We start from the raw sequence: 17,533 nt of genomic DNA, 5'->3' as shown, positions 1-17,533 counted from the left end.
CTTGCTGCCTTGGTAAAACAATTTAAATGGGTAAATCCAGTGTGGCTCCAGTTGCAAGCAATATGCATTCCCAGCAGTACAATTTGCAGCGTTTCTCAGAAGCTGTGAGCCACGGGTACCGGTACGTTCATAATTGCTCGTCTGAAAATGACGGACAAACCCTTTTCTTTGCTGGGACAGGCTAGCTAGCGCAGGAGTTGGGCGACCTCTTCGCACAATATTCAGCTTTTCGTGGAAGGTCCGTCTTGAAAATTGTGTGGAAAGTAGTTCAGCAACCAGATCGTCTTCTTCTTCGGCCGTTTTGGGTTAAAATGCAGTGATAGCTCCCTCTAGCAGGCGCTAATCCAATCACCGAATGCGCACGTCCAGTCTCGATGTAAGGCATTCTAGCTGGCCCCGGTGCGCAGACTCGTGATCTGATTGGCTATTGCAACCTAACTGTGCCCGTTCATTTACAGCGCAATGGGGCCTACTCTGTTTAATCTGAAGGCCCCAAGCAAATTAAATTTACCTGGCAACACAAGCTATCTGAAATATGTTTGGTTAAAAACTACCATAATAAATAAGTTATTTATCGAGTGGTTTTCAATGTTATTTAAAATAACATTGAAAAGATGGCTCAGGTAACAACAAAGCACGGCTCAACTGTTTTCGAGAGCGGCACCAATATTTATCAGATTGCCATGTTTAGACTAGTAGGGCGGCGTGGAACATATTTGTGCAAAGAAAATTTGTGGATTGACTTCCCCTTTAAAAATTCTCTTTAGTAAGCAGCTTTTTATGTGTGAATGCTCCCCAAAATTTACACCGGTGTAAGATATATCACAACAAAATACATCGGTGCAGCACCGATGCAAATGTGTGCCGTGTGAACACCCCTAGGATTTACAAGATATACCCCAACACAGACATTCTTAGCAACATGGTCCATGAGTTTAACCAGAAGTTCCAGTGCAAAAGAACCACGTTGTTTTATATATATATACTGTATATATACAGAGTATATATACAGGTATATATAGATAGATAAATACTATTATGTTCGCCAAACATAATGTCGAAGAAATTCAGCCACACGCTGAAGCGGCAGCACCTTTTACCGCTGCAACCGAAGGTGCTGCTTAAATTGCCTCAGATCTACAGCTGTCGCAGCACCCACTTGCCTCGAAATTGGCAGCTGCTGCAGCCCTACTTCCAGCATCTCCCACCTCAATCAGAAGTACGACGACGACCTGCCACTACAAACGAATGTGCTAGCACTTCCTGTCGTTCTGAACGGTAGGACTCATAATTTCTCCTGCATGCACACATTCATAGAGTTGTTACACGTTTGTTCTCCTGTCTCTCACCCAAAAAGTTGTCAAAATGTATGCCTTTTCACCATAGCAGGTGACAGAAAAAAAACTGTAAATATTTGCTAACACTATCCCTTTCCTATGAAATAAAAAAAGCGTATCCTTAAAATACAGAAGTAACTACACCTGATAATTATGCATTTATGGTTCCAAGCAGAAGAGCATATGTAGTGTAAATGTTTTCTGGAGAATAACATCCTCAATGTTTTAATATTTCAGGCAGGACACTTCCTCATAATCACTAAAAGGAAAAAAGGTGAGGTTTGGACTCTGATTTCCTTTCTCGTCTAACTAGCCCCTTGAAATTTTAGAAATGGCATGCCCCATCTGCTGCTTCTGACATGTATGTTTCTATTTTCATAGGGGAGAGCATTTCTCTGAAGGTTCAGGAGATGGACATCAGGTCAAAGGAGACCAAGCTCCAACAGTTAGAACCAAGGTATTATTTTTATGAAAATGTTATGTCTACAGTTGCCCCTGCTGTTCATGGGGTGGTCGGTGGGGATGGGTATAGGGGCCCCAAGAGCAAAAATATGTGTAGAATAGACGCGAGGGCGGTACGATTCAGCAAAATATAATCATGATTGAAATATGGGCTTCTCTCGATCTTTAAAACCTTATAATTGAAGAAAAACGATTAATATGCAGAACAGCGCGGTGCCTTTGCAACACGGGTGTGTCAAACTCAAGTTCCGGGGGCCAGATACGGCCTGCTACATCATTTTATGTGGCCCGTGAAAGCAAATCATGTTTCAACTGCCATGATCCTTGCTAAAATCCGAACCCGAATTGTCAGGTGTAATGAGTAAGAATGTTGAGATTTTCTGTTAAATGAGAATTCATTATATATATACAATATATATATATATATATATTTTTTTTTTTTTTACAGTAACTTTGATTTAACATTTGTTTTAAAGTCTTCATGGCCCTCTGAGGAAAGCCGAAAGTACAAAGAGTCCTGCGACAAATATGATTTTGACACCCCTGGTTTACAAGCTACCGACGTTGTGAAAATAGTTCTCCATGTCGTTAGTGTAGCAAGCGTGGAATACAATCCTTGTGATGCTAGGTTAGCCCAGCAACTTCCAAGACTTGTGAAAATAACTTACGCTAAACTAAACATGATCAAGAGATAAGGGTAATTCAAGGTTTCAAAGTCTGTAGATACAAGGAAACAAAGGTGTGGAGGGAGCAGAATTGAAAATGCAAGCAACCCGACTTTCAAATATTTAAAAGGTCTTTTTGTACTAAGAAGGATAGTTAGTGCAGGGATGAAGCGGCATGAGGCTGTGATGTTTTAGTAGAAAAAAAAATTCTGAAATCAATGAATATTCGTTTTCATTATCATGAGTTCAATCTCAATCCAAATAATTGTGATTATTTTTTTCCATAACTGTCCAGACCTAACTGACGACCATTAAATTGCATTCTTCAAATAACGGCGATAAATATTCAATTGATTCAATATTTGTTTTCCAGAGGAAAAACAGCAGAAAATGGGAAAACCAACAGAACAAAACAAATAATAATAATATTAATCTCGGGTTCCAAACTGTATGTGTTGGTCAAATGTTGTCAAAGGAAAATAAGAACACTCTTCATAATATTTTCGTTTTCAACTCTAGTTTGTATCTGAACAGAGGGTGGCACCCACTTAACCATGAAGCAGAAATCTGAAGTGGTGTCACATGGTGCTCTGCCACACACACACAGACACACATTTACACTTACTTCTGCTCAGCCACATTTAATGTAAATGTCACACACCAACATGATAATGACAGAAAATAAAAAATTATCCATCCATTTTCCGTTCCGCTTATCCTCGGGTCGCGTGGGTGCTGGAGCCTATCCCAGCCATCTTCGGGCAGTAGGTGGGGGAAAGAGCAGGTTGCCAGCCAATTGCAGGGCACACAGAGACGAACAACCATCCGCGCTCACACTCACACCTAGGGACAATTTAGAGTGTTCAATCAGCCTGCCATGCATGTTTTTGGAATGTGGGAGGAAACCGGAGTGCCCGGAGAAAACCCACACAGGCCTGGAAAGAACATGCAAACTCCACACAGGGAGGCCAGAGCTGGGATCAAACCCACGACCTTTGCACTGTGAGGTCGACGCTCTAACCCAGGGGTGGCCAACCAGTCAGAGACGAAGAGACAATTTTTTTACTGAGTTACTGGAAAGAGCCACATCGTACGCTTCCTCACGCACGCGCGTGCACACACACACACACAATTTTTGGCCAAAGATCCACTTTTGAAGCGACCAACTTCTCATGAACAACCCGATCGCGCACGTGCAAGCATACACGCACGCACACACACACACACGCGCGCGCGCGAGCTACGCACTCACGCGGGTGCCCACCAGTGCACTCGCGCACATATGCACGCAAACCACGATGAGCAACAGTCGGAACGGGCCGAAAATGAATGAAAGCTCAAGATACAAACAAACCCCCCCCCCCCCCTCCCCCCACGCATTTCCTCCTCCCACCCCTTGCGACTTGGGACCAGTTCGCTGGCTCCCGGTCGATTCTGATCGACGTATTGGGCACCGCTGCCTTAAAATCAGAGGTAACGCTGACTAGCTTAGCACTTAGCACCGTTTTTGGCGCATGAGCGGTGATGCAGTCATCTGATTGCAGCCCTCTATGTCAATCAAGTAACGGGATTGATGATAGGCTGTGAAGTTGGCGCCTTGTTTGAATGGCAACGCCGCTGCCGAAGCGTTTTCGACGCTTGTCGTGTGAGAGCCCGGGAGCCGCATTGAACTAGCCAGTGAGAGAGCCCGTGAGCCGCGGGTTAGCCACCCCTGCTCTAACCACTGCCCCACGGGCCGCCTTATAGTTCAATTAAGGGAATTACATTTTTTTTTTTCAAAATGGTCCTCGGCTGTTACAATTAATTATATCTATCTTAAGAAAATAAGTGTAGACATGTTACTATGACGCATTGTTACAGCTAAATGCAGGAGTAGTGAAGCGTGTGACATGCCGAGCAAGAAGAGGCGTCACTAAGCTTATGTAAGAGTGCTTCGGGGTCGATCTGGAACGGCGTTAGAGCGGAGAACATCCAGCTATGACCAGTAAATTAACAGGTTTATTATTAATTGTTGAGAGAGAGAATAATAGAACAGCAAACGGCTACACCCGAATCACTTGTTCCCAAATCCAGGATTGAATCGGGTGTGGTCAGCCAGGACAAGATGGAGGTTATATGAAATCATATGATAGTATATTGATTAGTTACATCAGATGTGTGGGTTTTTTTGCACTATTTTGAGCCATAAAATGCTCATGAATTTTGAGAACTGATAGGTTTTAAAATTCAACTATGTTGTTTTCTTTGCGGAATCAATTTGGCTTTGCCAAGGGGGTAAATTTATTTCATCACAAATGCGAAAAAGCATATGAAAGTGCAAAATGGGAGAAGCAGATAGAATAAATGATAATGATAATTTAAGAGAAAATATAAATTTTTCACATGTAAATACTACTCCCATTCACAGTTTTACATTTGAGTTCATATCATGATTTGGACTATTACTGTCGAGGGTTTCAATTTATCCCAAGATAGGACTTCGCTGAGCCCTCTGTGTAAATTTGAAGTCGTTAGACTCAGACAATAATGAAAAACAATTTACATGCGCTCCTGCATTTTTGTAAAATGAACAAAAAACCTTTGACAAAAAAAATAAATTGCAAAAAATTGTGAATCAAATGAAGTCATGCACAATATCTGCCAGAAAAATGGCATTATCTTTTGCTGAAATGGTTCAGGCCTCAGGACGCTCATGACGTTTCAGAATACAGTGCAAGCCATACCCAACAACAACAGACAGAAATCTTCCCTCGTGCAGCAAAAGTAACGGTTGATAATGAGATTGTTGGAAAATCTGCATCCGTTGTCTATCACAATGGTCTTATGCAGAATGTCCGGTAAACGTTTGTCCATCTAAAGGCCCAAAATCGGGACAGAACGCACCTGGACCACTTTGAACTGCTTCTGTAAATCATTGGCTACAACAGAATTAGTCATGAAACAACCTATTGTGTGATGTGATCTCCATTTTTTTTTTCTTGTTTCAGATGTGTCCTTGAGCCCATTTTGTTTGGAAATAGGCCTCCCAGCCTATAATGAAATGTGGAATGCTGGCAGAGGACGGCTTCTTGGGAACCAATATCGTACCGTCTGGAAGCAAGTTATACAAAGATCTGTCAACTTTTCAAAATTATAGAAATGGGCAATCAACATATTCCAGAATCCATCCATCCATCCATCATCTACCGCTTATCCGGGGCCGGGTCGCGGGGTCAACAGCTTTAGCAGGGAAGCCCAGACTTCCCTCTCCCTAGCTACTTCTTCCAGCTCTCCCCGGGGGATCCCGAGACGTTCCCAGGCCAGCTGGGTGACATAGTCTCTCCAGCGTGTCCTGGGTCTTCCTCGGGGTCTCCTCCCAGTGGGACAAGCCCGGAACACCTCACCAGGGAGGCGCTCAGGAGGCATCCGAATCAGATGCCCAAGCCACCTCATCTGGCTCCTCTCGATGTGGAGGAGAAGCGGCTCGACTCTGAGTCCCTCCCAGATGACCGAGCTTCTCACCTTATCTCTAAGGGAGAGCCCGGACACCCTGCGGAGAAAACTCATTTCGGCCGCTTGTAACCGGATCTCATTCTTTCGGTCACGACCCATAGCTCGTGACCATAGATGAGGGTTGGAACGCAGATCGACCGGTAAATTGAGAGCTTTGGCTCAGCTCCTTCTTCACCACGACAGACCGATACAACGTCCGCATCACAGCAGACGCTGCACCGATCCGCCTGTCGATCTCCCGCTCCCTCCTGCCCCCACTCGTGAACAAGACCCCAAGATACTTGAACTCCTCCACTTGGGGCAAGATCTCCTCCCCGACCCAGAGGGGACACTCCACCCTTTTCCGACTGAGGACCATTGTTTCAGATTTGGAGGTGCGGACATATTCCAGAATACAGAACAAATACTGTGTGGAGTTCTTGAATGATAGCAGAGATGGAATCATCACTGAGCTTCAGTCCAATGGACTTTGGTGAGTTTGGCATGCAAATTAACACTTATCAAATGTTAGTCATTTGTAGGGTTGAATTTATTTATACTGTCATAATAATAAAATAAATCTGCATTGATTTTTTTTTATTTATTTCATTGACCTGTGTTTTTCATTTTCTTTATTTGAAGGAGATGCTCTGATGGACAGTCCTGGATTCTGTGCTCTGTGCTGTACCTATGCTGTCATGGAAAATAACTTGCCCAAAAATATTAGATATGTTCAAAATGGACAATTCTAAGACATCCTGATATTATGTTATCATGCTGAAGTATTTGTATGCATTCTGATTTCACAGTTTTGTCAAAATTTGATTTTGGGTTGTTTGAATTTAAATGATTATCTACACTAAATGTGAGTTCCTTGTTGAAGGACAGCCACAAGATTGGACTGACACATGAGTCACCGCTGGAATACCAGACAAACCTATTAAATTTACTGTTGCTAAACCACTCATAAATCCTGCAAATAAAATGTTTAATTAAATGTGTTGAATTTGTTTCATATGTCTTCTTTCAAAAATATACAATCTATGAACAAATGTTGTAGGGCACTGGACAGATGTAAAAAAAAAATGTCACTCTTTGATTATTTCTGTGTTGTAACAGGAAATGAGAAGGCACTGCTCATTTACTTTACAATTGAACAGTAAGAACATTTTAAAAGTAATATGCAAGCATTCTGCATTGTCAACTAAGCAGTCAATCGAAAAACCTTGAGTTGTGTGTGACAAATTTTGTACTCAGTAGCGATATCTTTTTCGGACTTGAGCAAAAAATATTGCAGCACTGCTGACATCAATCTTGCTTCTTGCTACTTAGTGAAGAAAAATTGGAGATTTAACTCTCTCCCATCCAAATAGTTCTGAGTCTGCTATGCAAGTTATCATTTAGTCTCTGTCTCTTGAAAAAGCAAAATGACTGAGGTGTTGAAGTGAGGCAAGACCTTACTTCTTTTGACCAGGTAATATAATCCATAAACTTTCCAACTGGAAAATATGGTGTGTTTTTACTCCCCTGGTACTGTTTCACATTGTCACTTTTAATAAAATCACGTTTCCCCCATGTCATCATGAACCATACATTGTTTGTATAATATAGTTTTTTAAAACTGATGTGTCAACGCTTTCTGTGAAAGATAAAGCAAATTAGTTTATTATTATTTTAGAGTGGCCACATTACTAGCATAATTCATCCCTCCACTGAGCAGCAACTCACCCATCTTCAACATTCAAAAGCAAAACATGAGCAATGTGTAGTCAGCTGACAGTACTTGAGGATCTTTAATATATGTTCACAAATCAGACCTTGCCACTAAGCAGAAAGGGGAGAGAAACATTTTGGTTTTTGAAACTGAATTATCTAAGTAACATGTGTGTGCATGCGCGCGTGCTTTCATTTATTTATTTATTTTTGTCTATGGCTGGTTTGGCTCTCAAACTTTTAATGTGTCTCAAGCGATCGGTACCTTAATTTACGGACAATGATTTTTTGTGCGTGTTCCGGGTTGATCACTTGGATCATGCCATGTAACAAGCAGATGCTTGTAATTGAATATTTTCATAGTTTGTAATACAGTGATCCCTCGCTACTTCATGGTTCACTTATTGCGGTTTCAGTGCATCGCGGCTCTTTCAAAAATATTCATAAAAAAAAAAATAGAGCGAAAATGCCACAAAAGGTCCGCGAGAGGAAGCGAAAGTTTGCAAAACAGCGAGTCACAGCAACATATAGAGTACTACATGTATATTTCATGTTTGTTTACTGTATTTTGTTATGTATACACTAACCTAACTTACACACACGTGTATAAGATGTATGTGTGTGTGTGTATGTATTTGCGTATACATATATATATAAATTCCTCGTCTCACCCCCCCTTGGGTGGTGTCCGTCCCTCATTCAGCTCGGGTCCTCTACCAGAGGCCAGGAAGCTTGAGGGTTCTGCACAGTATCCTTGCTGTTCCCAGCACTGCACATTTCTGGACTGAGATGTCCGATGTTGTTCCCGGGATCTGTTGCAACCACTCATCTAGTTTGGGGGTCACTGCCCCAAGTGCTCCGACCACCACAGGCACGACTGTCACCTTTACCTTCCAGGCTCTCTCCAGCTCCTCTCTGAGCCCTTGGTATTTCTCGTGTTTCTCGTGTTCCTTCTTTCTGATGTTTCCATCACTTGGGACCGCTACATCCACTACAACGGCTTTCCTCTGCCCTTTATCTATGATCACGATATCAGGTTGGTTCGCCATTACCATCTTGTCAGTCTGGATCTGGAAGTCCCACAAGATCTTCGCTCTGTCATTCTCCACCACCTTCGGAGGTGTTTCCCATTTTGACCTTGGGGTTTCCAGTCCATACTCCGCACAGATGTTTCGGTAGACTATGCCAGCCACCAGGTTATGGCGTTCCATGTAGGCTTTCCCTGCCAGCATCTTACACCCTGCAGTTATGTGTTGGATCGTCTCAGGTGCCTCTTTGCACAACCTACACCATGGGTCTTGTCTGGTGTGGTATATCTGGGCCTCAATGGCTCTGGTGCTCAGGGCCTGCTCCTGAGCAGCCAGGATGAGTGCCTCTGTGCTGTCCTTCAGGCCAGCCCTCTCTAGCCACTGGTAGGACTTCTTGAGATCAGTCACTTCAGTTATGGTCCGGTGGTACATCCCGTGTAGGGGCTTGTCCTCCCATGATGGTCCCTCTTCCAGCGCCTCATCCTCTGTTCCCCATTGTCTGAGACATTCTCTGAGTACGTCATCCATTGGAGCCTTCTCCTTGATATATTCATGGAGCTTGGATGTTTCATCCTGGACAGTGGCTCTCACACTCACTAGTCCCCGGCCTCCTTCCTTTCGGCTTGCGTACAGTCTCAGGGTGCTGGATTTGGGATGGAACCCTCCATGCATGGTTAGGAGCTTTCGGGTCTTAACGTCCGTGGTCTGAGTCTCTTCCTTCGGCCACCTTATTATTCCTGCAGGGTATCTGATCACTGGGAGGGCATAGCTGTTTATTGCCCGGGTCTTATTCTTGCCATTGAGCTGGCTTCTTAGGACTTTCCTCATTCGCTGGAGGTATTTGGCCGTAGCCGCTTTCCTTGTTGCCAGTTCGAGGTTGCCATTGGCTTGTGGTATACCGCGGTACTTGTAGCTGTCCTCAATGTCTGCTATTGTTCCTTCAGGGAGTGAGACCCTTTCAGTGCGGACTACCTTTCCTCTCTTAGTCACCATCCGACTACATTTCTCAAGCCCGAATGACATCCCGATGTCGCTGCTGTAGATCCTGGTTGTGTGGATCAGGGAGTCTATGTCCCTTTCGCTCTTAGCATACAGCTTTATGTCATCCATGTCGAGGAGGTGACTGATCGTAGCTCCATTTCTGAGGCGGTAACCATAGCCTGTCTTGGTGATTACTTGACTTAGGGGGTTCAGTCCTATGCAGAACAGCAGTGGGGAGAGTGCATCACCTTGGTATATGCCACATTTGATGGACACTTGGGTAAGTGGCTTGCCATTGGCTTCAAGTGTGGTTTTCCACATCCTCATCGAGTTCGCAACGAAGGCTCTTAAGGTCCTGTTCACCTTATACAACTCCAAGCATTCAGTGATCCATGTATGTGGCATCGAGTCATAGGCTTTCTTGTAATCAATCCAGGCTGTGCACAGGTTGGTATGTCGGGACCTGCAGTCTTGTGCGACTGTTCTGTCAACCAGGAGCTGATGTTTGGCTCCTCTGGTATCTCTACCAATGCCCTTCTGTGCTTCGCTCATGTATTGATCCATGTGTTCATTTATCTTAGCCGCAATGATGCCTGACATGAGTTGCATGTTGTGGAGAGACGGGTTATTGGCCGATAGTTGGATGGGACTGCACCCTTTGAGGGATCCTTCATGATCAGGATCGTTCGCCCTTCGGTTAGCCATCTTGGGTGAGTCCCATCCAGCTATGTCAGTTTAGCGCGTTTTTATTGGCATTAATTTAAATGAATTTTAACGGGATTCAATTTTTTCTCGCGAGATTAACGCGGCACACGTCACAAGCGGATGTTACGTTGCTCTATAAATACACCAGAAACAAAACAACAAGCGCGCTGCAGAAGTCCACGCCCATGTCTGTTTTGCCAGCCACGGCAGCCCGAGACACCGAAAACGGATACTTAGAGTTTATGAATGGAAAGTTTACTTTTAAAAAGTTGCCAGATTGCTCCACTGACAAGACCAAAGTTACCTGTTCTTCTCTCTCTCTGTATCATACAGGTGTACGATGTATGCCACTGACGCGATTGTTACTTGTTTGGAACTATTTTGTGTGGAAGGTTACAGTGTTCTGTGTCCATATAAATAGAGCAGGTGGAGCTTCTCTGTGTTCGTCTGACAGTGACAATGCGCTGCAGTGGTAGCGACCTAGCGAAAATAAAACGTCTCCAGTGTTGTCATCGAACCAAGTGTAGTCATCCGAAATAAGGTCTACACAAAACCGTAGAGAGACTTCCGCGCAAGAAGGACCAACACAATCAACATAGCCTGACTGTGTTAGCGGGAGTGAAACCCCCCTCTTTCAGAATGGTTTGCCCCAGCAGCACGGGGGAAGTGCGTGCGCTTGTTTGTACGGCCGGCAGTTTTGAATACAGCGGCACATAATGAACACTGGTGTCCGGTGTCTCGTTATTCTTCAACAAACATACAGAAACAGACTGCTGTGTTCAAAGCAAACTTGAGAAAAACGAAGTATGCAACCATGGTTTAAATCCACTATAGGCTGAGTACTAGTTTACCTTAGATATGCACTTTATAATGTGATACTGCTCTGTTTTGATTCCATAAAAAGAGCTGTTCAAGCAGCTGTGTGTGACAAAATATTTATTTCACTGTTGTTGATGGACAGTAATATTGCGTGAGAGATTATGTGTGAATAACTGCTCCAAGTGAAAAAAATTCATGTAAAATTGAAAATTGAAATTATTTCAGTAAATATTTGCATTTTGCGCATAGAAAACTGATTCATGATTCCATGTTGATGAGAGCATTAAAATGGGGAAAAATAGGACAAAAATGTATAAAAGGAAATTCAGAAACGATGAAAAATGCGTGAGTAATCACAATGAATTTTTAGTTCATTTGAGGTAATTATGACAGTTGCATTTTTAATTAGATTAAATATTTTAATCGTTTGACAGCTCTAATATATATATATATTTTATATGTATATAGCATTAAATAATGTTAATTACTACAAACATTTACTTCTACGTGCATGTATACCATTACATTTGGCCTTATAAATATTACCGGTGTATATATACTCATACACATGTACATATACCTGTACAGGGGGGACCTACTTGGTGGATTCTCCTCTTTCGCGGGGGATCTCGGTCCCCATTAGCCGCGATAAGTGAGGGATCACTGTACACTCAAACTTTGCGGTTCAAACGGAAATGGTCATGACGGGAAGATGACACCTCTTACGTTCTGCGAGACGCATGTTGCATTCAAATACAGTCGTACATTTCACACTTGAACAGAAAAAAGTCCCTCGATGCAGTCGACAATAATTGCTACAAATATTTAAATTACGTGGGCTTTCTATCAATATCCTAAAGCTGATAAATATTGAGAAGATTGATAGGGATGAAATCACTTTGCTAATTTACTTAATTACAGTCACTGGTCCATCTAGTCACTATTGTTATAATACCTCATCAAATCATCATCCTTCAGTCTCGTGGTTGACATGTCAAACTTTAAATATTCAGCAAGATTTTATACTTCCCAAAGGCTTGATCAACAACAGATATTTTCATGCCCCACACCTTATGTTCTCAATATGAATACAAATGTCAGTTGTGTGTTTAAAAAAAAATCAAACAAAACTTATTTTTCAATTACAATTTTTCCAATGTGTTTCAAAATGTATTTATTTTTCGTCATTGGAAGAATCCTAATTAGTGTCTTTATAGTCTTGTCAAACTAATACAAAATAAAACAAAAAAAATTGTTTCTCTGTCAGCTATTATTTCACTGCTTTTTACAGTTTTTTTTTTACCATGGTGTTGTTTTCTATTTTTGTCTTTTAAATAACTGACCTGTTTTGTCAGCGTGGCTTGTTGCAAACAGTTGTGCCAATAAAATATTTTGCAAATATATCTTCAGTCACTGTTGATCTTTACAGCATCAAACTAGGATATGCCAATTGAGATGACATTACATGAACAAATAGGGTCATGCCGTACCGCTCCAAAAAAGGGTGCAACTAAATCTGTGCTGGGAATGTTTACTTTTATTTATTTTTTTACTTTTGTTACCAATGCAAAAGTTAGTGTCGAGCTCTGGATAACAAAAAAGAATACGTTTTTTTTCCCCTTAATTCTCTGACACTGCTAAGACAAATTAAATTACTGAGTAAACTGCTCTTACTTTGGAAACCAGCTCCTTGCAGCCATGCTTTTTGTCTAAGCACATCAAGGTACTACTAATCCTGTGGTTTGATCCAACCAATTATTGCTTCTAGACATCACTTTTTTATGGAAAAGTGAAATATCACTTTGATGGTACTGGTTTGTGGGACCCCAAGGACACGTCCAAGTTATTGACCCAGCCTTTTACTCTTTTTATCCAGCTGATGAATCTGGCAGTGATGAAGACTTTATGGTGGAAGATGACGATGACAGTGACTACGGTCACTCCAAAAAGAGAAGCAAGAAGGTTATTCGACGAGGCCGAATGGACAAGGAGAAGAAATCTCCCAAACCCAGGTTAAAGGCTACAGGTAAAACCAGATACACCGAAAGACAATTCGGCTCTTATTGTCCCGATTTTTGCTGTCAAAGGTCTGACGATCTTTTGCGTGATGATATTGTCCTGTAAGATTATCCTTAGGTCTGCAGTGCGTTAAGAGTGAATGATTCTAGATCCTGATTCTTAAAGAAAAAAAAAGATGGAGCTAATCTGTTATTTTTAGATGAAATCGTACAAACGTCTCCGTTCTTTAATTTCTTAAACTTTTTAATGTTTGTGAACTTTACACATTAACTCAGCTGTTTTTAACCAGTATGTACATTTTTAACACAAACTTTAATTTTGAGAACCTCAAGAAAATACACTAATGCAGCAATTACTTAAAGCTTGCTCCTGGACACGGATTGATGGGCTAGCCTAGAATTGGCCAACCCGACTAAGAGCCAAATTTTTTACTGTTAATTGCAATGAACCATATCTCTCTCTCTCTCACACACACATACACGAGCTGCAGTGGTTACTTACTACTTGGGTCAGCTTGCTACATATTTGACCGAAGATCGACTTTTGAAGCGACGAACCTCCCACGATTGACCCGATCGCGCACGTGCAAGCATATACGCATGCACAGACACACGCGGGCGCCCAACCACGTACACGTGCGCATACGCACGCACACACGCCGAGATGAACGACAGCCGGAACGTCACCGAACAGGAATGAATTCGAAACACACAGACGCACAGTTTTTTTCGCCCCCATTTCCTCCTCCCAATGCTCGCGCTCGACTTGGGACCAGTCTGCTGGCTCCCGGTCGATCGCGATTGACGTATTGGTCAACCCTGCCTTAAAATCGGAGGTAATTTGCTGACTAGCTTAGCGTTTATCGCTAAGCACCGTGGTTTGCGCATGCGCGGTGAATCAGTTGTCATCTGATTGGTTGCCCTGTACTGTATGTCAATCAAGTAACGGGTTTGATGATCGGCTGACGTAGTAAGTTCTGTGTATTTAGCACCGTTGTTTGAATGGTAGCGCCACCACCGAGGCGTTTTTGACGCTTGTCATTTGAAAGCCCGAGAGCCGCCTTGAGCCAGCCAAAGAGGGCTGCGGCTCACGAGTTGGCCACCCCTGGGCTAGCCTTTCATAAAATGAAAGTAAAAAAAACACTTGCAGACGAAATCCAAATTGAACATTTACAAGGAGGTCCGTCTTGTTGCTTTGTCCAAGACCGACCTGCTTGAAAATGTTCAATTTGTATTTCTTCTGCAAGCGTTTTTGCCCTCAGTTGAATGGTGACTGTTCTGTGACACTCCATTGATCCAGTTGGCCTTCCAACTTGGGCAACCTCTCCCTTTTTCCGCGGAAACTCAGCTTCGCCTTCTTGACTTGGCGAAGCTCATTCTCCTGCTTCCTCCATTTGTAAACCATGGATTCTTTAATTTTAAATTCTCTCACGGCTGCTCGATTGCCAAGTTCCTCCCCGTAACTAATCGCTTGAAGTTTCGCCTGTGCTTCGTAGGCATGTCTTTTCATAGGTGCCGTTTTTGGGGGTCCGGAGTTGTTTTGCCCAATCTACGTACTGGCATTATATCCACCTACTGGTGGGTTTGCCTTTCGCGTCTTCTTTCACGCACACCCTTCCCCTTTAACGTCTGCACGCCGTCCTCAGTTATGTCCGCCTTTCTTCTGCGTGTCAGCAGATCATCAGAAGTCACAAAGCAACAATCATAGATTAGGTGCACTGCATAAATCGTAGGTGTCTTTGGTTGGTTGGATGGATGGATGGATTTCTCTTGCAAATATGCATTTTTATGCATGCATATGCACATTTTTACACAACTTTGAGACAAAGACACCCTTAAATTTAGTTAGTGACAATATAAAAGGACCCTCCATTAGCCATCACCTTCACATGGTAGAGTGGTTTGTGTGTCTCAATGATCCTGGAGGTAAATTGTCTGGGGCTTGATGGCTCTGGCAGGGCCACCCATGGCAAACAGGTGTTGTCTTTGTTTGTGTGCAGCACGTTGAGTTCCCTTGTGTATGAAATGTGCTGTATAAATAAAACTGCCTTGCCTTTTTATTTTGGTCACAATGTAAACTCTCATAGACTCCAAGTTAGCGGGGTGGATTATCTTGGGGGGGGGGGGGGTCTGATTCAGGGTCATACAACGCTGTATCAGTGGGGAAACAATGCAGATCCAAAACTGTCTGTATTGAAAGGCCATAAATGTATTCATAGGCCCAAGAAAACAGTTCCAAAACCCATCTCTGGGCAATACAGTAATTTTACAAATCGTGCACAAACAATTAATTTTGATTGTTCTCCACCCCGCCTCTCTAGTAAACCCCAGCCCCATGAAAGATAAGGGGAAAGGCCACACCAGCACCAAGGCTCTGGAAAAGAGTTCACCCAAAGAGGAGGAAGAGGATGATCCTGAGAGTCCCTTGGAGGAGGAGGAGGAAGAAGAGGGGGAAGCTGAGAAGAAAGATATCTCCCCTGCCCCCAAGATGACAAAGAAGGGCGCTGGAGAGGAGGAGGAGGAGGAGAATGAGGAAGAGGAGGAGGGTGGCTCAGAGGAGGAAGTGCCCTCTGGGGAAGACTAGATCATTCCCCGTTAAGTGTCCATGTTTAATTTTGTTTTTTGTCCTTGTGGTGGCCTGGCTACATGGTTTGGACTAGATGTGCTTGTCTTTTTTTTTTTTCCTCTCTCTCTCTCTCGCTCACCATGAGGATGGATCACAGCCTACCCATAATGATCATCTGATATCACCCTCTGCTTCACCCGTTCGTTCTTTTGACCCCAGCCAACCCTGACTTCTCCATCGTCGACGAAGAACAGATTCTATGACACTTCTGAAGCAAGTCAAGTCTGCTGGTATTTGTTTCTGGTTCACTAAGAGAATCCGTCCTGTGGAAACAAACAGTACACTAAATTTAGCTTGTGCAGTGAATGATTTGCCTACATTTTACGCAAATTATTTTTTTTCATGTCACCGTTGCTACATTAAGAAATCGCAAATGTTTTCCTGGGTTAAAGCGGTTTTATTCTTATGTTCTGCTTTATGGGTGGAGCAGTAAACCCAGAGAATAAAGCCAAACTGAAGCTCGCAATTTTGAAAATTATCCATTTGGTTGAATGTACTTCATAGATCACTGTGATAGGTCAGCTACAAAAGGCAATTACGTTTGATAAGCCAGCGTGCGTTGTTCAGAGAAGGTCCAAATTTTATCCTGTTGGCTTCCATTTTGGTTTCCTCTGCTTCAAGATTTCTAACCATACACAAAATCTGCATTCTCGCTGTAGCCATTTAATCATTTGTACCAGGCAGGCACCACCTAAATGTTTTTTTTTTTAAGAAATTCATTTATTTCTTCCTCAAATTTTTGGTTTATCTTTTTTGTTCATTGTATTAGTTCTATATTTTTTTGTAATGTTTGTTTTTTAAAAAACAAAATAAAATGTATCTTGATTTTAAAGATCTGTTCTGTCCATTCTAACAAGTGGTCCGACTTGCTTTCCAGGTCTTTCACTTTGTTTACATTTACTTTGAATGCGATTAAAATGGAAGATAGGGAAAACTGTCAACTTTGATTCAGGCAACTTTAGTTATCTACGTGTGGGTAATTTCTTTCCAGCTTCCAGGTTCAAATGTACATTCAGCCTCAACAAACGAGTACAGTCGAATCTCGTGAGAACGTACCTCAAGAGACATAACGAATCTGTACGTTGTAACGGTAACATTTCCAATAAATTGGCCACCAGCTACAATGTATCATACAGTATGAACATTTCTAGATGTAAAACCATGAACACTATAAACATTCATTTTGCGAACCGCTTGATCCTCACGAGGGTCGCGGGGCGTGCTGGAGCCTATTCCAGCCGTCTTTGGGCAGTAGGCGGGGGACACCCTGAATCGGATGTACTATACATAAATGCCGATATATAAAATCAGAGACCTACTTTTGTGTTTGTTTAAAAGTCGAACGATATATTAAGATTATTGAAAAATCCACCACTATGAAAGGAAATAAGAATTTGTATTCTCTTTGTGATATAGTATGTCCATCCATCCATTTTCCGAACCGCTTGATCCTCACTAGGGTCGCGGGGGGTGTTGGAGCCTATCCCAGCCGTCTTCGAGCACTAGGCGGGGGACACCCTGAATCAGTTGCCAGCCAATAGCAGGGCACACAGAGACAAACAACCATCCACGCCCACACTCACACTTAGGGACAATTTTAGAGTGTCAAATCAGCCTGCCATGCATGTTTTTGGAATGTGGGAGGAAACCCACGCAGGCCCGGGGAGAACATGCAAACTCCACACAAGGAGGCCGAAGCTGGAATCGA

At 42.8% G+C, this 17,533-nt stretch overlaps 1 protein-coding gene and 1 long non-coding RNA gene across 3 annotated transcripts in view; both read left to right on the top strand.

Moving 5' to 3' along the window:
- The window catches only part of nucks1a (nuclear casein kinase and cyclin-dependent kinase substrate 1a), a 54,447-nt gene extending 37,790 nt beyond the window's left edge, over positions 1-16,657 (top strand). Inside the window, exons 7-8 of the mRNA XM_086117609.1 lie at positions 13,058-13,207; positions 15,521-16,657. Coding sequence (XP_085973735.1) covers positions 13,058-13,207; positions 15,521-15,783 — 413 coding nt within the window. The 3' untranslated portion in view covers positions 15,784-16,657. The remainder of the gene's footprint in view (positions 1-13,057; positions 13,208-15,520) is intronic.
- On the top strand, positions 888-6,823 carry LOC147200844 (uncharacterized). 2 transcript variants are annotated; one of them, XR_015101599.1, is made up of 4 exons: positions 888-1,611; positions 1,719-1,794; positions 5,452-6,428; positions 6,578-6,823. It is a non-coding gene; the product is annotated as an uncharacterized LOC147200844 (long non-coding RNA). The 2 variants fall into 2 exon arrangements; XR_015101598.1 differs by having other exon boundaries at positions 888-1,794.
- Positions 16,658-17,533: the final 876 nt, after the last annotated feature.

Source organism: Hippocampus guttulatus, chromosome 8, assembly GCF_054856545.1.
Source record: "Hippocampus guttulatus isolate MCC_2025c chromosome 8, RoL_Hgut_1.0, whole genome shotgun sequence".
Lineage (NCBI taxonomy): Eukaryota > Metazoa > Chordata > Actinopteri > Syngnathiformes > Syngnathidae > Hippocampus > Hippocampus guttulatus.
The sequence above is the reverse complement of the archived record's forward strand: the minus strand, read 5'-3'. Positions and strand labels throughout refer to the sequence as shown.